The 23,988-nt window shown below is 40.4% G+C and overlaps 2 protein-coding genes across 4 annotated transcripts in view; both read left to right on the forward strand.

The window, feature by feature from the left end:
- Nucleotides 1–116: 116 nt before the first annotated feature.
- On the forward strand, nt 117–9,686 carry ccdc62 (coiled-coil domain containing 62). Of its 3 annotated transcripts, none has more exons than XM_005720044.1 (13): nt 117–455; nt 561–601; nt 682–825; nt 1,061–1,253; nt 1,958–2,124; nt 4,304–4,405; nt 4,500–4,671; nt 5,262–5,360; nt 5,941–6,029; nt 6,837–6,925; nt 7,696–7,849; nt 8,730–8,849; nt 9,078–9,686. In XM_005720044.1, exons 1-13 carry the CDS (start codon nt 335–337, stop codon nt 9,165–9,167), a joined length of 1,581 nt encoding a protein of 526 aa, XP_005720101.1. In that variant the 5' UTR covers nt 117–334; the 3' UTR covers nt 9,168–9,686. The 3 variants fall into 3 exon arrangements, with proteins under 3 accessions (XP_005720101.1, XP_005720102.1, XP_005720103.1); XM_005720045.1 differs by having other exon boundaries at nt 1,097–1,253; XM_005720046.1 differs by lacking the exon at nt 6,837–6,925 and having other exon boundaries at nt 7,700–7,849.
- A 115-nt stretch (nt 9,687–9,801) lies between these two features.
- Nucleotides 9,802–23,988, forward strand: part of hip1r (huntingtin interacting protein 1 related) — a gene marked incomplete at its 3' end in the record, with an annotated part of 18,797 nt that continues 4,610 nt past the window's right edge. Inside the window, exons 1-28 of the mRNA XM_005720509.1 lie at nt 9,802–10,032; nt 10,351–10,414; nt 12,742–12,884; nt 12,975–13,031; nt 13,431–13,511; nt 15,049–15,125; nt 15,211–15,272; nt 16,157–16,297; nt 16,396–16,453; nt 16,647–16,722; nt 16,818–16,958; nt 17,052–17,174; nt 17,519–17,702; nt 17,795–17,883; nt 18,134–18,250; nt 18,349–18,450; nt 19,372–19,566; nt 20,491–20,601; nt 20,719–20,913; nt 21,000–21,147; nt 21,781–21,867; nt 21,952–22,059; nt 22,152–22,288; nt 22,564–22,674; nt 22,848–22,906; nt 23,006–23,036; nt 23,127–23,189; nt 23,799–23,899. Of these exons, the coding sequence (XP_005720566.1) occupies nt 9,952–10,032; nt 10,351–10,414; nt 12,742–12,884; nt 12,975–13,031; nt 13,431–13,511; nt 15,049–15,125; nt 15,211–15,272; nt 16,157–16,297; nt 16,396–16,453; nt 16,647–16,722; nt 16,818–16,958; nt 17,052–17,174; nt 17,519–17,702; nt 17,795–17,883; nt 18,134–18,250; nt 18,349–18,450; nt 19,372–19,566; nt 20,491–20,601; nt 20,719–20,913; nt 21,000–21,147; nt 21,781–21,867; nt 21,952–22,059; nt 22,152–22,288; nt 22,564–22,674; nt 22,848–22,906; nt 23,006–23,036; nt 23,127–23,189; nt 23,799–23,899 (2,942 nt within the window). The remainder of the gene's footprint in view (nt 10,033–10,350; nt 10,415–12,741; nt 12,885–12,974; nt 13,032–13,430; nt 13,512–15,048; nt 15,126–15,210; nt 15,273–16,156; nt 16,298–16,395; nt 16,454–16,646; nt 16,723–16,817; nt 16,959–17,051; nt 17,175–17,518; nt 17,703–17,794; nt 17,884–18,133; nt 18,251–18,348; nt 18,451–19,371; nt 19,567–20,490; nt 20,602–20,718; nt 20,914–20,999; nt 21,148–21,780; nt 21,868–21,951; nt 22,060–22,151; nt 22,289–22,563; nt 22,675–22,847; nt 22,907–23,005; nt 23,037–23,126; nt 23,190–23,798; nt 23,900–23,988) is intronic.

A 23,988-nucleotide genomic window follows, 5' to 3' on the forward strand; every position in this document is an offset into this window, starting at 1 on the left:
ATAATTTCCCAAATATGGCATTAATGAGGTGTTTGTTAGTCTTGTTATTCTTGTTCTTTTATTTTGGAGTTATATTACATTATTTTGAAAAGTTCTGCAGGAGTTCCGTCACTGACGTCACAACATTCAAAAGTTGGTTGAAGTTTCTACGAGCTAACGTGTAAACTTTTGGGGGAACATTTGTAGCATGTTTCTAAATTAGAGCAGATTTGAAGCTTTTGGATAGTTGATATGGTAAGATAATCTTAGCTATCTTAATAAGCTAGCTAGCTACCGACTTGCCCTCGAGAGATGCCCCAGAAAAAGCTCGGCACAACAATAACAACAGTGACTGATGATAGACATTGAACAGATTTTAGTAAAAAGCTGGAATGATGTGATGGAGAAAGGGAAAAGACTGTGCACAAATGTAAGTGCTCTTGGAAAAGCCTCAGCCTGTTCCCTCTGGTCAAATGGTAAACAGATGTTTTCAACTACATTTCCACCATCCTTCTTTTAAAAACATTTTTAAAAAGAGGTGTAGTTTCATCCACCCAACATCCACTTCTGCTTTGTTTCAGATGCTTCAGGTGAGCGGTGGCATAGCACTCCAGTTAAAACGGTGAGTAATATCGACACATGTCGGGATAGTATTGTAGCAGAGTGATTGTAATTTGTTTTGTATTATATGACACTTTTAAGAAAAATGAAGGTGCTTCACTTGATGTGCACCAAATACCTGGTCGAAACAGCTTTAAGATGGACAGCAGACCAAAACAGGGCACCAAAGGCACCCCTCCCATCTTAGCAGATACCTTCCGTACTCCCAGCATGCAGGAAACTAAGGTAAGAGAGGATGGATTGCTAGGAGGATCAAGCAGGATGTTGCTGGTAAATCTTTCACATTTGTGTTTATTGTTTATATTGTTTGTTTGTTTTTTGCAAATTATTTCAATAACTGGGTTTTGACCCAGTTATTGAAATAATTTTAAAAGTTTTATATCCTTTGACCAACACAATAACTGATTGATTCCTTCAGTTGTTATTTGAGGTTTTCTGTCATTTGTGTGTTTGGCAAAAGTTTACTGCAACTGACCTGAGCACCACCATCATCCAGAGGCAAAGGAAGGAACTGCACCTGCTGATGGCTGAGTTAAAGGACCGGGAAACAGAGTTAAATGCCATGGCTGCTTCCCATCTTAAGCAGCATCATACCTGGGAACAGTACCGCCAGAGGGTGTTGACCTTGGAGCAGAAGTGTGCCCATTTAGATGGTGAGGAAAGCTAAGGATATGTTGGTCAGTTCAATACAGCTGAAACTCACAGGGGAAAGCTGGGTTGCAAAGCAGCTTGCAGATGTCCAGCAACTGTAGGCAGGATACAGCAGCTTCAATAGCGCACTGTACATAAGATTTACCAATCCAATGTAGAAGGAAATTAAGCATAATCAGTTATGGTAATCTAAGGACCTTGGAAAGAAAAGTGACCGGACTTCTTTTTTTAGGCCTTCGCAATAAGGCTTAAAAATCTGTGACTCTCCACCAATTGTTCTTGGAACTGAAAAAGCTTGTTGGATGAGAGGTGAAAAGTCTTCAAGAAACTTAATAAAGTCCAGATGCTTTTCTTTCCAGGCTCCTTAGATTCAAAAGTGAAATATCAATATGTTTATGATAAACCATGACAATATTGTAAGTAGCTTTGTGATTTTCTTTTCTCTTGTTGCTGACAGTGTAATTAATTTGTATAGATATGGTAATAACATGGTTGTTATGAAGCCATAATAAAAGTAGGAACCCCGGCTGAGTTGTAAAGAGATCAAAATGCATTATATTAATAAGTAATCATTTTTTCTTTGTCTGCACATTGTTTTTATAGTTTGCACATCATCTGCAGACTGAGTCTGTTGATGAAGGTGCATACACATGGCATTTTGTTAAATGGCCATATGGCGGGACTTTGTTCTTTTTTGTGTGTGCAGAGGAGGTGCAGATGCGTAACGAGGTGATCAGAGTCTTGACTAAACATGTGCGGCTGGTGGAAACCAGGGAGAAGGAGGCCCAGAGGGAACTCGACGAAGCCCGACAGCAGATCTGTGAACTTGAAAAGAAGCAGAAGCACATCAGTGAAAAATGCCAAGACTTTCAGGTACTTTCAGGTACCGCCATAACATCAGCACACAGTTGGATACACTTAGTACTGCTGGGTGTGGTCGTTTATGTGATGAAACATAAAGATAAATGTTAAAAATGATTCAGGAATGAATTGGGTTTCTTTTTTTTATTTGTTTTTTAAAATTCCCTGATACACAATTACTTTTTTCAGCTAATCCCTTTTGGGATCGCCAGAATAGATCATCTGCCTCCATTTCACCCTGTGCCTCTCATCCTTCTCTGTCACACCAAATCTCTGCATGTGCTTATTCAGTACCCTCAATACTGCAGTTCAATATTCCAGAAGCTTCTATGTGATCTTCCCCTTTTCCTCTTCCCTCAGCTCCATCTTGAACATCCTTTGTCTAATATGGGCCTGGGCAATATGGGAAAAACAATAATTTATAACCATAATGTTTTAGTACCGTTTCATTAAATCTATTTTTTTTAGCTGTCCTCACGACATCATGCATTCATGATATCACTTTGTCTGTTTGTTTGTTTTTTCTGTCTTCAAGTATGGTACAGGATAAAGTGTGTTAAGTCTTAAGGCTACGTTCACACTGCAGGTCTTAATGCTCAATTCCGATTTTTTGATCAAATCCGATTTTCTTGTCTGCTTGTTCACACTACAAATAAAATGCGACAGCAAACGCGCTCTAGTGTGAACGCTCAAAGCGGCCCGCATGCGCAAAAGAAGATGTCACACACAACGCGCTCTGTTTAGACCCAGAGCAACAGTATTGTTTGACTGATGGCCCTTAATATAAAGACTTCGGACTTCACGTTTCCCAATTTTTGCTTTAAGTTATTTTGTTATTTACATAATAATGTAAATAACCTAATAATGATCCTTATTGCTGTTTAAGAGAGGAGCGGTGCTTCAAAGGATAGTTGCAGATTTCTGTCAGAATCTGCAGATTATACAGTACAAATAAAATGTTTACGTTGTCTTCCCAACAGTTTCACTGACATCTACACTGGATGGCCAGGAAGCGTTCGCGATGTCTTCTCGGGCGCTTCTCTGGCGCTGATAATTGGCTTCAGTCTTGTGTCGGTGACGTAAAAGGCGTGACCGTTCAAACAGCAGTCGCTTTCTAAAACATCGGATATGTATCGGATTCAGTACCACATACGAAAGTGACCCAGATCGGATTTGAAAATATCAGATTTGCGCCGCTCGCACTGTCATAGCATGGTCGGATATGGGTCGCATAGGGTCAAAAAAATCGGATTTGATGCGCTTTCGCCTGCAGTGTGAACGTAGCCTAATCTTGTGTAGCCAAAAGGTCTTCACACTACCAAATTCCTTGGATCCTTATTTCTAGCATTTCCTCATCTTTTGAGCCTTTTTTGGGAGCATCACTTTTGGTAATTCTGCGACTTGAGTCTTCTTTTTCCATTCTCATTTTGCCTTTTATATCATTTACACTCCTGATGTACTGGTGTGTACAGCTACGGTAACTCAAAGCACATGTGCTGCTACCAGCTGCTCCTCCTGCACTGTCTATCAGTCTAACCTGATGTTGCTCTAATCCTATTCTTATCACTTGCACTCTGCTCTCTGAGATTTTATCATGGATTTCAAACAGGTCAATAATAAACAGATGGCCTGTATTTGTATAGCGCTTTACACTACATTCAGTCACACACTGGTGATGGCAAGCTACATTGTAGCCACAGTTGCCCTGAGGCGCACTGACAGAGGCAAGGCTGCCGGACACTGGCACCACCAGGCCCTCTGACCACCACCAGTAGGCAACGGGTGAAGTGTCTTGCCCAAGGACACAACGACCGAGACTGTCCGAGCCAGGGCTCGAACCGGCAACCTTCCGATTACAAGGCGAACTGCCAACTCTTGAGCCACGATTCACATCAACTTTGCATTCAAATTTCATTTGAATTGTTAGTGATGAGAACAATCTCTGTGGTTATAACTGAGTATTTTTCAGTGGAAGTCTCCAAACCCAAAGGCATTCAGGTGATGAAGGAGACCAAGACCCCCACCAAAGGAGCCCCACCCAGCAGCTGTTGAAACCTTGTGTTTTTGTGTTCTTAAATGAAGAGGCAATAAAACAGCTTCTTATAACACAAACAAGGAATATTTTGTACTGGAAGTCATGCAAAACTATTTTAGCACATTAATACAACTATGTGTCCATGCTGTTTTTCAGGAGAAGAACCAGAGTCTCAACTCCACAGTCACGGCTCTGTCCACACAAGTCGGCTCTCTGCAGGTCAGGGAGGAGGAGCTCAGTTCCATGCTCAAACTCAAGGTACACGTGTAAATCTTTGCTCTCTATATAATCTACTGGTCTTGTATCAATTTATGATGTCCCATCATTTTATCTAATTATTCTAACCCTTTAGGACCAAGATATGGCAAAAGCCTCGAGTTGTATACTCGATCTCTCAGGGCGCCTGCAAGACCTTGAGACATCTCTGAAGAAGAGTCGCTCACAGGAAAGCAAGCTCCTGAAAGACCTGGAGGAGAATAAAGTGTCTTACAAGGAAGCCAGACATGAAGTCACACAGCTCAAAGGTACATTATTAAAACTTTGTGTCATTTTGTTGCCTATTTACTCTCATTCTTTAGAGGGCAGATGATCAGAGGACACTGATATTGTTAAAAGAAAAATAAGGATAATGGAACAGTAGTCTGCAACTCTGCTCATAAAAAGGAATTGAAAGCCTTTTGGGAATCAGATTTAGAAGATCTGCCCTTATACGTTGTCTCCATGTGCTCCATGTGACATTTTTAGTCTGGATGTATGGCTGTATATTTTTTTCCAGCATTCACAGAGTTGTGCACAATAAATTCTGTTAACACAGACTACAAGACACATACCATTTAGTGCTGACACATAAAGCATTGAAAACACAGGAGCTTTTTATGAAGGATCATTATTATAAAAACTCTAATGGTATCTGAACTTCCAAGATGCAGGTTGGACCGTATTTTTCAAACGGAGAACTTGTCCAACCATCAAATGGCACACTCCAAAAAACAAAGATCTTCAGCAGAAAATCTGGAAGAAAAAAAAGTTTGGCCTTTCTGTTAAAAATGAGTTATCTGTTTATTTGCATGATCAGTCGTTTATCGTGTTCTTCTATGTCGTGCTGTGCTCATAGAGGAGCTACAACAGCAGGTAACACAGAGCAGCACCCAGAGAGAGGAGATCATCCGCCTCAAGCAAGAACTCCATCTGCTTCATGGGGACACCCTGACAGGTACATCGCAAACACACTGTCTCACTGTTTTTCCTGCTATTTCATTGGTGGAAACTTCATGATGTATTTCTTGATATGTTTTTGACGTATAAGTCTCTTTGAACCCTGAAGGCTCGCTGGATAGATTTAGGACTGGCTAGTGTTACGTAGAGTTCTGTGTGCTTTATCCTGGTATATGGTCCTCATCTTTGATATTATATAATGAGTGAATATCTGTATGATAGCTATTTTAAATAACTGTTTTCATTTTCCTTTATTTGATGAACCTCTTCATCATTTTTTCTAATGTAAAAAAGACCAAACATATTGATGTGACAGTTATATGAAGTGGTTCTAGAAACGGAGAATAATCGGCATTTCATTCTCAGTGAATGACTCGCAGTAGATGGCGTCAGTGAACAGTGACAGTGTTAGATTCAGTAGCAGGAGTATGTAGAGATAATCAGGTATGCAGTCCTGTCTTATCAGCAGTCTGCTTTTCTCGATAGAAATCTGTAGGGTAGATTGTTTCAGATACCTCTCATCCTGAGAAAGACACTCTCCTGCAGAGATAAGCACAGCATTTGATCTCTTTGACCAGGGGAGGGAAACAGCTGGAAAGATGAGCTGCTAGAACTGGCCCACTCCAAACAGGAACGCCTCATGTCTGAGCTCCGCTGCCTACGACAGGTATAGTTTCTAACATGTAGTATTTCCCTGAGAGTACTGAACAAAACATCATAAGCGTGAACCCATAAAATATACTGTGGTAACTGGAGCCCAGCTCTGGAAGTACAGCTTTCCTCATTCCTCCAGCATAAGGTGACTTACCGGTTGGACAACATACCTCAGTGTTTCTGCAGTTACACAACGCAGATGTTTGACTCTGGGATACTGTCATTGTCTAGTGCTTCTTGAAGTAGTAACAGGCTATAAAGGGTAAATAAAGAGAGACAGTGGAACCTCAGGCACATGAAGGTCTCCTGCTTCTCCTGTAGATTAGTAAAACCCCTGAACTGAATTTGGCTGATGTTTTTTTTCAGCCATTCCCATGATTTTCTCCAGTTCTTTTGAAACTTTTTTGTGTCTGAATGTGCTTCATGTTTTCATGTAATTGCAGTCATTTTGTGTCTATAATTCAGGGGGAATGCAGTAATTTCAAATCTATTTCCAAGTGTCCAGAGTCTCTTTTTTTTGTTACATCTCTGTCTCATTGTCATCTAGGTACTTGATATAGTGTGCCTCTAAATGATCATTAAACATATTTTTATATTAAGTTACAATTTTTAGGTAGTTTTCATCTGTTTGTAAGTGAGAATCTTTAAATCCACTTTTACTACTAGAATTTTTCTTTCAGCGTCTCTCTCTTTTCAACATAAATGCAGACAATTTACTCTGGTTTGAACCCCGCCTGTCATGTGGGGTCATGTTTTTAATAATTGAAAGTTTTAAGTTTTAAAAAAATGCATTCAAGTGATCATGTTTGTGTGTGTGCAGGTTTGTGAGAATCAGCAGAATGACCTGCAGCTGATGCAGCTGAGTTGTGAAACCCTGAAGGGGAAGACCAGTCAGGGATTATTGGGCAGGTGAATAATGTCCTAGGATAACAAACAAAACAGCAAAAAAAGTGCAAACCATGTAACAAAAATATGTGAAGGAACTACTTTCTGGTAGTCCTGACCCCAGTATAGTAGCTTTTCCACATATTGTTGTTCAATGGTTTGCACTAATTTTGCTGCTTTTGGACGGCTCCTGTTAGGGGTGGCCACAACAGATCATCTGCCTCCATCTCACCCTCCCCTCCATAGAGTCTTATTCTGTCTTCTTCACTATGTCCATCCATACTGCCTCCTGTCTTTTTGGCAGTGCCACTGTTTTGTGCAGCCAGAAATACATTTTAGAGCCCACAGTTATTAAAACCACAGAGGCTGCACAGCTGGCAGCAGGTGGTTTAAACCAACATGGTTACAGACCCTTTGCAGGCATATCATGTCACAAACCCATTCCAGCAAACTAAGCTTTCACTGAGTAAATATGTGTGGATTATATTGTTGGCAGTAGGTATACTGTGGGGTTTTTAGAGACTCTGGACACTGATAGCAGCACACATACCCACAGCTGGCTTGTTGACTGGACAACATACTAAAAAACCCCATAAACATTCAGTGTGTGTGTCCAGTACAGTCCAATGTAGGAATGAATTAATTGTTTCGTAAGACTCAGATAATGTCTAAATGTCTAATTCTTAAATCTCAAATTTAGTAAGTGTCTGTGTTTTGTATATTAAATTGAATGTGGTAAAGTTGTGAAAAATCCTTCTAGATTTTTAATGAATGCGTCTCTCTCTGTGTTTCAGCCAGGATGAGTTAACATGTAACTATCCAAAGGATGAGTCACCTTCTTCACTCAGAGGGAAGAACTTAAAATCTGTGTATGATGATCTGCCTGCAGATGCTCTTCAAAGCTCAAACAACTGTAACCAGGGAGTCTTCTCAGCTTACTTGATGGATGTAAGACAACTTTATAAAGTCTCTCTACAAACCTCTTGTTTGTCAGGGACAGCATATAAGAAGAAAGTTTGTAGGGAGGGTGGGAATGGGGCTAAAATAGGTTGTTTAAGATGAGATGGGGCGATGTCAAGGGGCGATCGTGGCTCAAGAGTTGGGAGACTGACAACCTTCCTTGTAAGGTTGCCGGTTCGAGCTTGGACAGTCTCGGTCATTGTGTCCTTGGGCAAGACACTTCACCCGTTGCCTACTGGTGATGGCCAGAGGGGCAGATAGCGCGATATGGCAGCCTTGCTTCTGTCAGTCTGCCCCAGGGCAGCTGTGGCTACATCTGTAGCTTGCCTCCACCAGTGTGTGAATGTGTGTGTGAATGGGTGGATGACTGGTTGTGTAAAGCGCTTTGGGGTCCTTAGGGACTAGTAAAGCACTATACAAATACAGGCCATTTACCATTGTACAAGTTAAACTATGGGGGTACACCAAGGACCTGTATATGTTAAATTCAACTGTCAGTCACCCAAAGCTACTCTGATAGAGTCCAAAAACAAAAATATTGTGCTAGAAGTAAGTCTGTGTTTTTTTTTATATGGAAACCGGAATGAAATACTTTTGACCACACAATTGAGGCTGCTGACAGTTCTGAAACATGCGTTGGCAAAGAATGATGACACAATGGAGTTGTCTTTTAATGCTGCTCAGGTTGGAAAAATTAAGATATTTCTGTTTCTAGTTGTTATTTTAAGCTAAACTAGCAAGATTTTAAGTAACTCCTAATATAAGCACAGACAAAAGTGACGTAAGGTTTTTCAGGCATTGCAAAACAAATCCGTCACCATATTGAAGTATTCCATTAAGACCAAGAGTTCTTTCCTTCTCTCATCAGGACGGCCCTCTTTCCAGATGCTCTCTGCAGCAGCTGTTAGATGAGTCCAGGCTGGTTGTGGCTGGTTCAGGGAACAGCATCCTGAGACTCCACAGTTCTTTACAGAATAGCAGCCAAATGGTGAGTTGTAGCCCACTGACCCTTTTTATTTCCAGGAGTCCCAGACACCCCAACATCACCCAAGTACCTCCATCCTCAAGTACCTTCATGACTTTCGGCCTCTTTTCATCTCTCTCTCTCCTTATTTGTGTTCATGGGGTGTGACATGAAAAGGATAAAAATATTCAGTTCCTCCTGTTTGGGTGTGTTAATCATACCAGCTTGATCTTATATCTTTTTCTCTAACAGACCAGTCCAGCTCCACCCAAAGTTCGTCCTCAACATAACACCAACCAGCCAGTAAATCACATGGACTTGATGACTCAGCTGAAGAATTGATTTTCCTCATGTATGTTTCAGTATTTACCAAAGTGACACAACTGTTGAGCACTAACTTTGAACTGAAAAATCAGTGTTACTATATTAAGCACTGCATGCACCACTTGTTGAACCTTAAGGCCTCCCAGGAAAAGGTGAAGTATAAATACAGACTGTGAAATGTTTTTATATCACTGATATTGTTTTAAATTGTGAGATGTGAATATGTCCTCTGTAAGTATTTAAACATATAAAGACATACAAAAATGTCATTGATTAACAAAGCCAAAGAGTGTATTTTTAAAATCTTATTTGTGGCTTTTAAAGGCTGAAACGTGTGGAGTGAGTGAGATGGGAAACCAGTCCTACAGGGCTGATGGGTGGTGTGTCCTTGTACCGTTTTTCCAGTTTCACGGGCTACAGATCAGCCTGGTGACTCAGCCGAAAAGTCTGCGTCTTTTAATAGCTTTTACGTTTTTTTGTTTGTTTTTTAAAATAAAAATATCTGTATATAACCTACATGTATGGTACTTTATTACCTGACAGTCGCACACTTTTTTTCATTTCCTTTCATTATGTTATTTATGGGTTTGGATGAAAGCTGCTTTGTTCGGACAGCTTTTTAAAAGCATCCTGTGGTAATTTGAAGGAGCTAGCCAAACCAGCAGGATTGTGGTGACGTACGTGCGCGCGCCGCACCTGACTCACCTTTGTGGTTTAACGAGGCGCGAGAGCACGGACAAGGAGCCTGAACCTGTGTGTGGGACCACTTTATATTTATGTGTCTCTATTTTTCGGTGAAAACATGAGTAAAACGAAGAATAAGAGTGATAATAAGACGGAAAAGGCTTTGGCTGCGGAGAAAGAACAGTTCGGAAAACAACAGGTTAGTCACTTTGTTCCTGTGTTGGATAACTTTTTGATGTCTTTCCCCCCAATCTGTGGATTTTAAAGTCTTCCTTATTGTTCACACCGTGTGCTTGATGATAACTAGTTTTAACTGTCAAATGGGTACCAGACAGTATCGAAATGTCAAATTCTTCACTTCTTCTGACATATTAGTGGAAAATCTTGTTAAATATATCACGTGTCAAGGAAGTTCACTGGTGTTATTTCTGTCATGTCTTAATCTTGAAGTTCAATCTGATGTGGCTGTGTTAACTAGTTCCTCGTGTCCTGATTGCTCTTCTTTCATTTCTTTTAGCTCCACAGCATCAGCAAAGCTGTCACCACAGCTGAAACACCACCAAAAGACAAACATGTACGCAGTATCCTTTTAACAGCAGGTTTCCTGCTAACCAGGCTTACTGGATATACAAAACAAATACAATTTCATATATACTGTACATCTTTATTTTTTTATAAATAGCTCATGCTGACTGGCTTATTGGGACAATGCTAACATTTGCTAAGGAAATAAAACCGAATCCCTGTAAGGTATTTGGGTAGGCTTCATAGGTATCAAATTAAAGAAAAGCAACTGAGATTCGGCTTTTGGGGATCCTCAGCGTATGTGCTAAATGTCACATTCTGGAGAGCATCTTGAGACATTTAGACATTTGAATGCATGAGTGAAAAGTTGTTGGCAATACCGGAGGGGGGGGGGGAAATCAGGACCTCTCCTTTAAAAAAATGGATTATTAATTGCAAAAAGTCACAATATGCCTTTGATCAACTTTGCTGAAAGTCTTTGTAAAGTTGTCAGTTAACATATTTTAAAGTTAACATAACATTTTCTTTAAAAAAAATTATCTGATGGAGACCCTCAACACCTTTTTTTTTTATCAACTTTAGTTATCGCCCACCTCTGGCAAATAACAGCCTGAGAAATGTATCAGTCAATCAGTTTAGATACGTGATTTCTTGAGTTTTCAACTGTCCAACAGTCTTCAACTTTGACTATACATGCAGTAATGTTTGGAATATTTCAGTGTATGGTAAAGTGGTGAACTGACCAGCAGTTGTCCCTAGATCAAAGCCATAGCGTGTGTAAAATATGTTGACTGTATATAAACCATTGCTTTCTCTCCCCCTTTGTCTTAAGCTTATCCACTGTCACCATCTCTTTTTTTAAAAAATTCATAATTGTGATGTTGACCTAATTGAGGAACTGAGGGATTCTGAGGGATTCTATCTCTTCATATGATCCGAGCGGTGTCAGTCTCTCCTTTTATGATGAAACTGCTCAGTTATGGCAATCAATGTTATGCTTGTGTTTATTGTCACTTAGAAAACCTCATGCAGTTATTGAACTGTATTAAACTGTTACAGGGATTTATTAAGCTGTCAGTATAATTTAAACAGAAAACAAAAAGAGGTGAGAGGACCAAGTGGTCGTCATGGATCCAGGAGAGTTAAGTCCTGATTGTGGTGGTGTTTTTGAACCAATTTCACATGGGCACCACCGGGCATCTACGGTGAGCAAAGGGAGCCAAGGGGCCAGTGGACTCTCAGAAGACCTGTACAGTAGCCAGAGTGACTGAAACTGATAGCCACAGAGGGGTGGAAGCACACCGCTCTGATGTGCAGGGGGTTTGTTTGAATTACAATTCAGAATGAAAGCTTAATAGAAAAAGTGAATGAAAACAACTAATTCCCCCCAGGATTTTTTCATAATTTTTGAAAGCCCAAATCATAAATTGTATTAAAATGCAATAAATCAGAATCAGAATACTTTATTAATCCCGAGGGAAATTAGGGTTACAGCAGGCAGCACGCTAATGGCGCATGCGCACTTACAAAGGAACCTTCTGACCAACTTTACACAAACATCACATTGGGGAGACATGTCAGAAAGGTAGGCTGATAGGAAAAAAACAACGAAAATACACTACATGAGGTAAGAGGAGGAGAAAAAAACTCCACTCAGACTGAGCTCCTAGTGGGAGAACAGTTTGATAACAGAAAAAACACCTCAGCACAAAAGCACATGACTATCAATACACCATAGAAACACAAGACAAGCAACAGGGGCGGTAAAGGGTAAGAGAGAGCCGGTGTAGACAGCGCATCCGGTCCTGCAGCATATCTGCGCTGGTCCAGTTGACTGCCATCTTCCCCGGTAGGGCACAAGCATCGAAGGCGTTGGAAAGGGAGGCGGGATGAGTGAGTGCTTATCAGTGTAAGTGTGTGTGTGTGCGTGTCCATAGTTTAGCTGAGACAGTGTCCTTCGGCCTATCAGGCTAAGTAAACAGTCCTCCAGCCAATCCAGGTGTCCTTGCATGGGACGGGAAGAATAGCCGTAACACAGTCGTTATCAGGGGACACCCAGTAAGTGGGGCCTTAATTTACAAAATGAACATATTGTATTTAGTACAATTTCAAACTAGGGACTGAGTAAATGAATGTATCGGGAAAACATTTACTGAAGTCATAATTTAAATCTTCTCAGATCAACCAGATATTCTCAGATTTTTTTTATTTCAACCAGAGCAGTCACCACCCTGCCAACCAGTTAAAAAGGTTGCCTGTTGAAGGCTTTGCCACCCTGCATTCATTTTTCAGACAGTTTGACAGTCGACTGCGATAGTGTGTCCGTACTTTCTTTGAACTGTTTGTGCATTGGTACTTGGGAGTCTCCTTGACAGCTGTACAGATATCATCATGGGAACTCATAAAGAGGGTGGAGCTACGGCCTTCTGGTCGTATGTCTTGAACCTACCTCTATCCAGCAACTCCATTGTGAGCTGGAAGTTTTGCTATCTGGTTCACAAAATCCTCAGGGATGGACACAGAAATGTAAGTTCAGTTTTTTGCATTTCCTTCACCTTATACTCTCCCGCGCTCCGGTTGGTGATATGTAATCTCTTGTGTCTGTTTGATGTACAGGTGGTGACGGATTCTTACAGATACTGTCGTAATGTGAAAGATATGGGCACCCTCTGGGTGAGTAGCTGCCATATTGAAGCCGCAGCTTATATTTAAACTAGAGAATACAGTTTGGAGGTTTATCTATTAAAAAGCTTTATTTTTCATATTGAGAGTTTGTAAAAAGATCTGCAGTTACATGCATCTTTGTTTCACCTTTTTAAGATGTTGATTTCTAAAATATAGTCCTTTTTTGTTTGTTTTTGTTTATTTTTTTTTAAATTGGTGGTTTTGTTTGTCCATATTTGGAAACATCAGTATGACTCGCATTAATATTTATTAAAATATTTGTGTTGACTGCGTTGGTTGGTGGGTTAGTAAGGTGATTCAGTTTAAATATGATTGTTTTCTAAGCAACAAACTCTTTTTTTTTTTTTCTTTCTTTTTTTTTTCTGTTTTTTTTTCTTTCCTGTCCAGGGAAACTTGCATGATCGATATGGGCACATTGTCGCCTTGTCTTCCAAATACCTCTGCCAAAAAATGGAATTTCATAAAAAGGTAATTACTCATAATTTTAGTGTTACATTGGAACAAAGGTACATTTTTACAGCATAATCGATGTTTTGTTGCTTTCTTGTTTCAAGAACTAGAAACAAAATGCTCTGTATTGCTGTTCCTACCCACATGCAGACTTACACAATCTCCTGTGTACTTAAACTGTACTTACTGCTGTAAGTACAGTTGTACTTAAATTGAACTGCTCATATACCTTACCATATACGGACCATACCATATACCTTTAACATTTGCCTGTGAAGGTTCTCAGTCATCCAGGTCATCGTAGTCAAAGGAGCTTGCAAAGAAAAGCGTCTGGACTTCTTTAAGTTACTTGAAGACGTTTCACCTCTCATCCGAGAAGCTTCTTCAGTTCTAAGGTCAAATGGTGGAGAGTCCCAGATATAAACCTAGTGGGAGTTTCCCCCCACAGAGGGACAAAAGGACCCCCTGATGATCCTCTAATCGCCTGAGCCAAGGTGTGAAACTGGGTGTGGGTCCCAATCAGCCAGAGTTTCGGGTGAGTTCATTGTGAAACCTGGCCCCACCTAATCATGCGAATTCCTGAGGTCAGATGGCCCAGGATGTGAGTGGGCGTTAAGGTGTCTGGGAAGGGATCTCAAAACTGGATTATAGATGGCAGAGAGTTGGTGTCGTAAACCCCCGCCTCTGTTCAAAGATGGTTGCTCACAGTGGACATAGATGGCTTCTTTCACTCCTCTTTCAAACCATCTGTCCTCTCTGTCCAAAATGTGAACATTGGCATCCTCGAAAGAGTGTCCTTTATCCTTAAGATGCAGATGGACTGCTGAGTCTTGTCCTCAGGAATTCGCATGATTAGGTGGGGCCAGGTTTCACAATGAACACACCCGAAACTCTGGCTGATTGGGACCCACGCCCAGTTACACACCTTGGCTCAGGCGATTAGAGGATCATCAGGGGGTCCTTTTGTCCCTCTGTGGGGGGTCACTCCCACTAGGTTTATATCTGGGACTCTCCACCATTTGACCTTAGAACTGAAGAAGCTTCTCGGATGAGAGGTGAAACGTCTTCAAGCAACTTAAAGAAGTCCAGACACTTTTCTTTGCAAGCTCCTTTGACCTTTAACATTTCAAAAAACATAAAAAGCGGCTAATCCAAATGGCAGTCAGTTAAGCGTGAAAAAAGGAGGAAAAACACGAGCATGTACTGTATCAGTCAAAAGTTTGGACACACTTTGCCTTCACTGCTTCTATTAGCCTTAGTTAAAGGCCTCAGATCCTAACCAAACAGAGCTTTCTTTGTGTGCCCATCATAATCCTGGAAACACTTCCAAAGGAAGTGTATTAACAGTTTTACTCTCTCATAAATAAAGGTTAAACATTTCTGGCAATTAAAGACAATTGTACAGAATTGTTAGAAAACCTTTAATTAGTACAATACAAGCTTTCTTGTCTGTAGGCAGCTAACATCCATGTGCTAAAGGAAAGGGTTCCTTAATCGGTTGTTTTAGTTAAGTAGCATAATATGACTTTTTTTTTTTTTTTTTTTTTTTTTACAGCACAAGGTTATCCCAGGCAACCTGGAGGCCAGTGATGAGACTTTGGAGAAGGAAGCAGGAAGTGACATGAACAAAGTGTAAGTTGTCCACTTTTTTTTTTAAGCACAGGTAATGTGTTTCAGTTCTGCTTGAATATTTCTTGTTAAATGTTTTATATTGTAGGCTGGATATGACACAGGAGCTGTTGGATTACCTGGATGCTGGACTCAAGATGGCTGACACAGGTTAGTCCGTTAGGAGGGTCATTATATCTGTCTGTCTGTCTGATCAGTCGCTCAATACTTTCTGACATTAATTCTATTTATAAAGCACATTTAATAACAACAGAGAGTTGACCAAAGTGCTGTACAAAGTAATAATTAAGCAGTGACATTAACATCAACAACAGCTAAGAAAATTAGGATAAAAAGAATTGGTAACTCTCGTGCAGTATCAAAAGCCAAAGTGGAAAAAATATGTTTTAAGATGGGATTTAAAAGAGTGACAGTTGGGGCCTTTCTAATGTGGAGAGAATAGAATAGAATTCAACTTTATTGTCATTGCACATGCACAGGTACAGGGCAACGAAATGCAGTTTGCATCCATCCAGAAGTGCTTTCTGGAGAGGTAGATCGTTCCACATTTTCGGCACCACAACCACAAATGCCGATCCCCTCTATGAACCATCCTAGACTTGTGTAAGATAAGGAGTATATGATCACTTGATCAAAGGGCTCTAGAGGGCGTATAAAGCTGCAAAAGGTCAGACAAATAGTCTGGTGCCTGGCCATTTAGCGCTTTATAAGTCAAAAGTAAGATTTTAAATTTAATTCTAAAACTCGCTGGAAGCCAATGAAGGGAAGCAAGCACTGGAGTAATATGTTGGTGTCTCTTCACACGAGTCAAAAGGAGGGCTGCAGCATTTTGTACAAGTTGTACTGCAAATGTTGTACATTACTGTAGTGTGTCGTGTTTCCTGCACCACGCCTACTGAAGATTCCTTGAAATAATACGCTGTAGTTTACCTAAAAAATAAATAGTTTGAACCAACACATTAGTGTTCATTCTGTTCTTCAGCAAGTTAAAAACCCCTAATCAAATTCCCTAATTTGGCTTTAATGCCAAATAGTATTTCGCCAGGTGGAGGCCAACCAGGCCAAATCTACAACTCCAGCTGGGCAGTGCAGACTGATCCCACTCATACCTCTCATACAGGACTGCAGCTTTCTCTATCACTTCTGTGTGCGATTGTTGTTTAAGCTTCACAGCCGTGAGTGAAAAACAAATATTTATTTATTAAAATAAATCATGAGATAGTCAGCATTATTTAAAAAATGCCTTAAATCAATCATAACCTTTTCGTCACAGGCATTTCTCCAGATGTTCTTCTTGGACACAGAGACCGGTTCCGTGATCTGTTTATGAGGTGAATTATTTATTAGAGAAACTCACTAATCTATTTAACAGGAACAAAGTAAAATACATTTGCTGTTTAAGTGGTAGCTAAAACCTAATTTCCATTACAATGAAAAACATGTAAATAAAAATCTGAAAACGACAAAGAATGACAGTGACCTTAAAAGAAGAGGTCTGACACTGACTGTTATTTTTTTCTGTAGCCTCACACAGTTCTTTGACAAAGCCAGAGAAATGGAGTTCTTTAAAACTTTCATCCAGATCCCAGATCTCCCAGATGTAAGTGCCACAGATTTCTTTTTTTAACATTTACGTGCTTTGCTCCTTCTGTTTTTGTGCCTTTTGTGTATGTTAATTGTATCATTGCCCCTCAGGCTCCTCCAAACTTCCTCCGAGCCGCTGCCTTGGCTGAGTACAAAAAACCAGTAGTAGTGACGCCAAATGAGGAGCATCATGAGGAGGAGGAGGATGTGGAGCCACAACCAGAGTTTAGAGAAGCTTCTCAAATGCCACAGGTATGGTACATAGTTGTCAGAAGATATGGTACTTTGAAATTCCACCAGCTTTGTGTGGTGTCAGTGCTGATATGTAGCTTTTTATCAAACCAGTACTATCTGCTCAACCAAATGAGAACACCTGATTCTTCAGTGGAGCAGAGAGAAATGGAAAATGACAGTCTGAAGAGAGAGCTAGATGTTCTGAAACCAGAATTACAGATCTTCAAGAATGAGGTAAATGGGATAAGATGACAGTGTTGGAGTGGCTGGTCACATAAATCTGAAAACCCTTCCTCTATGCAGTCAGCCATGGTCCTTCCATATGATGGCTAAGAGGATGCTAACTGTAGCATCCTCTGCTTTGTGATTGGTGATATTGATACATTGTGATCATTGTGCATTCATTAGGACTTGTATATTGAAAGTCATATTGAAACATTACCAAGTTTATGTTCAAATGTCTCATTTACAGCTTGTAATTGTAAAATGTGTTTGTTTCTGTGTTGTTCACAAATTAACCAAAACAGCAAGACAAGAAGTCCTTGTCAATAATTGTAAGTTTCTTCTTCCTTCCCCAGGCTCAGAGGTGTGTAACAGAGTTAAAGAGTCAAGTGAACCGACTGCAGGCTGAGGTCGAGGAGCAGCGCACCCACAAGCAGATGGCAATGGTTGAAAACGAACACCTGCGCATGGAAGTGGAGGCTTTACGAAGCACTAATGTGGCTAACATCGGGGCACAGATTGGATTCAAGGAGGCAGATGGTGAGAGTTCAGATGTGAGCATGCAGCTGAATTAGCAATACAAAAAGAGCTAAAACTGAGTAAAAAGGTGCATCTTCTTCCTAACTACACAGGCAGAGCTCAAGCAGCAGAGCTTCGTTTCACTCAACTTAAAGAGAGACATGCAGAGCTGGTTAGCAGCCATGCTGACCTAATGAAGAAGGTAAATTGCAGTTTCTTTTATGTTTATTTGTAACTTCCTTAGCTGTCGCCTTTTAAAAATTGAAATTAGAACGTTGAACCACATTGTTCAACTCAATTAATGATAGAGATAATTGGAGATGGTGATAGGTGAATTTTGTTACCTTCTTACAGACCCCATCCTGCTGTTTTCCTGTGTTTCTCATTTTTGTAGCAAGCTGAGGTACCTTTACCTTCTTAGTTATTATGGAATGTATTTTAATCATGTGCAGAATACAGAAACGGTGAAGATTATGTCAAGCACCAAACAAGAGCACGATGATTTGCAGAGGGCTAAATATCAGCTAGAAACTGAGCTGGAAAATCTACGACGGGAGAAAAGCAACGTGGTAAGACCTGCATCAGACATAGTTTTGTGTTGATGAACAAAAGCTGTTGTCACTATTGATCTTTTCTTTCTTTCTTTTTCTTTTTTCGTCCTGATCAGATGAATCAGCAGCAGATGGAGGTGGACCGCCTGAACCAAGAACTGCTGGAGCAAAGAGCAGAGCTTGCCACCTTGCGCAGTACTCTGGAGAGTAAAGAGAAGGTAAGACTATAATATGACCACAGATTTCATGGCAGAACACATCTATTTTTAGACTTTTGGGAAAACCCTTGTTGTTCTTTCAGCTGCTCCTTTCAGGGGTTGCCAGAGCTGGCCATCTGCCTCCATCTCAACCTGTTCCAAGCATCCTTCTCTGACACACCAACCCTCTGCATGTCCTCCTTCACTACATCCACGAATCCTTTGCAGTGGTCCTTCCTCTTTTCCTCCTGCCTGGCAGCTCTAAAGTTAACAACCTTTCTCCAATATAGCTTCTAGCCCTCCTTTGCATATATCCAAACCATCTCAGCCTTGCCTCCCTTAACTTTGTCTTCATAATGGTCGAACTCAATGTACTAATTTCTCTGATATAGTAATTCTAATCCTGTCCATCCTCTTTACCCCTAATGAAAAACGTAACATCTTTAACTTTTCTACCTCTAGCTTGTCCTCCTGACTTTTGCTATCCTGCTGTCACTAATTGTCCCTGACATTTGTCTCCACCCTGCCTGCAGTCTCTTTTTCCCTCTCTTGTGCTTGTCTGTTTATGTGAATTGTTGACCCCAGTTATAAAAAATTCATCTACCATCACTATTGCTCCTTGCAGCTTCACCTTTACTCCTGCTTGACCTCATCTGTTAACCTGTCCATCACCATTGCAAACAATAAGGGACTCAGAGCCAATCCCTCATGTAGTCTTGCCTCCATCTTGAACCCATCTTTAACATCTACCGCACACCTAACTACTGTCTGTCGTCGCATATATCCCATCCTCACATACTTCTCAGACTCATCCTATAGTACCTGGGATAGGCTCTAGAGTGTTGAAAGCATCTTGGTGCCTGATAACCAATGCCAAAAACACATTGGGCATTGAGTTCTCATATGAGTATGAGTTCTCAAGATGTCTTTGTGTTTCTTTAGGAGGGATCTCAGGTGAGCAGCAGTTTGACAGCTCTGCAGGCTGAGCGGGAAGTGCTGCTACGCTCTGCAAGAGAAAAAGATGCAGAGCTTACCACTCTGAGACAACAGGCACAACTGCAGCAGAGCTCCCTGGACTTGGAGAGAGACAGGACCAACCAAGAGCTGGAGGATCTGAGAGCTCAGCTACAGCAGCAGGTCTGAAACACGCATCACTAAAAGGTCCAGAGTGAAATACAACATGGTCTTTCACAGGGCTAATGATATTAATATATCAATAATGTATTAGCTCAGGAATAGACTGCCAACCTATCCAGGGTTTATCCCTCCTCTTGCCCTGTGACAGCTAGGTTAGGTACCCAACCACAACACTGAATTGAATAAGTAGCAGAGGATGAATGGAAAGATTTCGTCTTCAGGCATTGCAAAAAATGTCCACACTTTGGTATTTTGATATCTGTAACGCTTTGCTTATGTGTTTTCTCTGTAATATTGTAGGGTCTTTACATTACAGTTCAAAGCACTATGCAACTTTTATTGTGATTTGGTGCTATATAAATACAATAAAATTGAATTGGCTCAGTAGCTTTGTTTAAGACATGTTCAAATATCAATTCAGTTTTAACCTCTTTATGTTAAACTACATTATAAAATCATACTTACTCCTTAGAGCTATAAATATCCAGGTATCAAGCCATGTTAGTGATCTTTAAATGAACTTTCCAAACTGGTTGAGTGCTCCATTAACTTGGCATGACAGTCCTGTAACACTGTCAGACTTTAAAAGCTAAGATTAAAAGCCTCAGAACCAGATTTCTATTCCACATATTGTCTCCCTCCTATAGCCTCTGTACAACATCTGTAACACTGCGTGTAAAAGGACTGCCTGACCTTTGTCATGATATTGGTTGTTCAGCCTTGAACCACTTAGGCCCATCTTTCTTTTGACTTCCTTATCAAACACAGCTCTGTCTTGTGTTTACTTTTACTTTATTTGCCTGATTGATGATTGTGTTTTTCTTTGCTGTACTGGAAGCATTTATAATTGGCACAAAAGTGCCCCTAAACTTGTTGTATAATATAATTCTGTCTGCTTTTCTGTGTCTTCTGTGTTTCCTGTAGCTTGCCATAAATGCAGCACAGAAGTTGGAAATTGACAGGCTCAAGCGAGATTTGGAATCCACACGAGCAGAACTGACACAAGCAAACAACATCCTGCAAAGCAAAGAAATGGTCAGAACATTTAGATCAAAACTGCTGTAAACTTATTTTCTAGCATCTACAAGCCTTGAAGATTATAAGATAAGACTTATTTGTAAATGAAAAACGTTTTTAAAATCTGTTTCTCAGAGTGGTACCCAGCTAAACAACACACTGGCAGGGCTGCAGGTGGAAAAGGAGGGGTTGCTGCGTATGATGCGGGAACAGGAGGCTGAGCTGAAAACCCTCAGACAACAAACTCATCTTCAACAGTCCTCTCTAGAGCAGGAGAGGCAGAGGAGCAGCATGGAACTGGGAGGCTTACATGCCCAGTTACAGCAACAGGTCCAGTTTCCTGTTTGTCGCTCTATTTTAAGACTTTATAACTGACTAATTATTAACTTCGTGTGTATGTGTGTGTGATAAATCAGGCTTCTCGTGAAAGTCAGCTAGCCCAGAAGCTGCAGGAGGAGCAGTTTTGTCTGCTACAGTGTGCAGTGGTGGAAGCTGAGGGCATCATACTGGACGCTGTGGCCAAACTGGATGACCCTATACATGTCCGCTGCATCAGCTCTCCTGGTAAAATCACAATTATTTTCCCTCCTCAAAGAAAATCCCTTTAAAAAGAGTTTTTAAAAAATATTTTAAGGACGGAAGCTTTTATTTATTTTGCATTCAGTTGCCCATGTGTTTGAAAAGTGTGCAGTACATTATGTAACCAAAAAAAAAGCCATAGAATAGGCATTTTAATACAAAAACAAAACAAACTGAATAAAATCAGCAAACCTCTATTCTAAGACGTTAATAAATATTGACATTGGTTCATCTGTTTGAGGAAACGCACGAAGAAAGTAAACACATGGCTGATGCCTTTTAAATTTCAGAGATGACTGAAGTTCTTCATATAACTCATAGCATTCAATAGCAACAGCAATCTTCAACACAGATTTTAATGGAGGCAAAAGCAGATGTGCACATTATGATATGGAAAGACATGGCAAAAAAAAAAAACCTCCACTGAAAATAAAGATTCAGTCTACACACACATTTAAGGATTCATCATTATGGAAAACTATAAGTTGTTACTTCAGCACTGCTACACAAAACTTTATACAATAAATTAACATGGTAACCAAAAATCTTTAATCCTCAGACCTTGCTATTTTGCTTTTCCATACTGTTTGTTTTTGATCAGTTATTTGTGTTTGACAGATTATTTGGTGAACCGAGCGGAAATCACCCTGAATTCTATTGACAAAATGCAGCAGAGCCACTTGGCCTATCTGGGAAACAGTAATGGTACGTTGGGAATTGTGGGTGTGTTCAGTTCAAGTCAGGTACATCAACTGATTAGTTTGTTTAATCCTTCCCTGTTCTGTCTAGATGCCAGTGGTTTGCTAAGAGCAGTCACACAGTTTTCCCACCTTGCTGCTGACACAATTGTTAACGGATCGGCAACATCTCACTCAGCCCCTGTCGACCAGGCGAACTGTAAGAAACGTACATAGTTGTTGTAACTGTTGTAACACTTGCTAAATATTTTCTACACAGAAAGTTGAATGCTGTGTGTTGGACTCATACAGATCTGACTGACAGCTGTCGGGACTGTGCCAATCACTGCCTTCACTTCTTGAAGGATTTGAAGATTCAGGCGAGTTTACAGCGAGCAGACCCGTCTGCAATACGCTATACTGTTCAACGTATCCTCGCTGTAGGACAGGTGGGACTGAATTTATATTTAACCAATTAACAAGACAGTATTGTGTGTATGTATGAGTGTGAGAGAGAGAGAAATTGTCAAGTGTGTATGTGTAAAATTGAAAATGAGGGTGGGCGAGCAGTGAACCGCTCCCTCCATGACCATGTTTCCATGTTATTGAGATAATGGCAAGAAAAGTGCCAACTTTTTTGCAGGTTTCCAAAGATCCTGAACTTGACCTCTCAATACTCGCTACTGAGACTCATGTTTGCTGTAACTGTGTGACTCTTGTTTAGGATTTGCGTCCGAAAGGGCATGATGTGCTAAAAGAAGAACTAGGAAGCATGGTGGACAAAGAGATGCTCGCCACATCTTCTGCCATTGAAGAGGCTGTCTTGCGAATGGATGTAAGAACAACCATCAGATAATTTATAAAATATATATAAGATGATCTTTTTGATATATCAAAAATAAGCATTCTCTACTATGACCTGTCTACGCAAAGCTACTGTTCTCTGAATTATATTTCTATCATTTATCTCACATAGACATCTGTTCTTTCTTTTTTTATTTTTCATAGGAAATACTGAGTCAGGCAAAGAAAGACAATACTGGTGTCAAACTGGAGGTCAATCAGAAGTAAGAAAAATCCTAAAGAATCATCATAAAATTATTTATTTCTGTGGTGGTTATTTTCCTCCTCTCTTACTTACAATCTGTGTGTTTGCTTCATCACAGTATCCTGGGATCCTGCTCAGACCTGATGAAGGTAAGAAAGTGGGCAATATTCAAATAATTTTGTGAACTTTAGTTAACTCTTGTTTCCTGTATTTACTGTGGTGCCCTCTCTTCTCTCCAGGCTGTTCACATGCTGGTGACTGCTGCTACTGACCTACAGAAAGACATTGTGGAAGGAGGAAGGGTAAGTTGATGTCACCCTAAAGATAAAATTGCAGGACAAGTTCAGATATTCTGTCTTTTTATTCATCAAACACGATGCAGAATGGAAAAAATGTGGGAAAAATCATGATTATCCTTTATTATTATTACCTTATTCTTCTTCACATTAACATGTAAAAGTGGCCTTTTTAGAGCTAAAAGCTCTCGAGCAAAATTGTGTGTGAGTGGGGCTTACAGACATGTATGAAGGTGTGTGTGTGTGTCAGTCCAGTCACTGAGTGTTCAACAGTCTGATGGCTTGGGGGAAGAAACTGTTTCGCAGTCTGGCAGTGAGGCCCTGAATGTTCTGGTAACACTTGCCAAAAGGCAGCAGAGTGTGTGTGTGTGAGGGGTCCGTGGGGTCTTCCACAATGCTGAGTGGGTGCGAATAGTGTCTGTGACTGTGATGGAGGGAAGAGAGGCTCCAATTATCTTCTCCATTGTGATACCATTTGAACAACTAACAGTCTTACCTATAAATTTCAATATATCCAGTGTTTTAGCATTTTGCTAAATTTTGGCAATGAACAAGAAGCAGAATCTGCAGTTGGTGTTTTATTGAGTGACCCATTTGTTCCATTTGTGCTGTCAGGGTGCAGCAACTGTTACTGAATTCTATGCCAAAAACTCTTGCTGGACCGAAGGACTCATCTCTGCTTCCAAAGCTGTGGGCTGGGGGGCCACACAGCTGCTGTAAGTTCAGAAATTTATCAAAACCCACTTACTGATTGATATTCTGAACAATACATTTTGTAAATAATAAATAAAACTGTAAATGGATG

The sequence above is a fragment of the Pundamilia nyererei genome, unplaced genomic scaffold, assembly GCF_000239375.1.
Source record: "Pundamilia nyererei isolate P.nyererei 1_Seehausen unplaced genomic scaffold, PunNye1.0 scaffold00002, whole genome shotgun sequence".
NCBI classification, from domain to species: Eukaryota; Metazoa; Chordata; class Actinopteri; order Cichliformes; family Cichlidae; genus Pundamilia; species Pundamilia nyererei.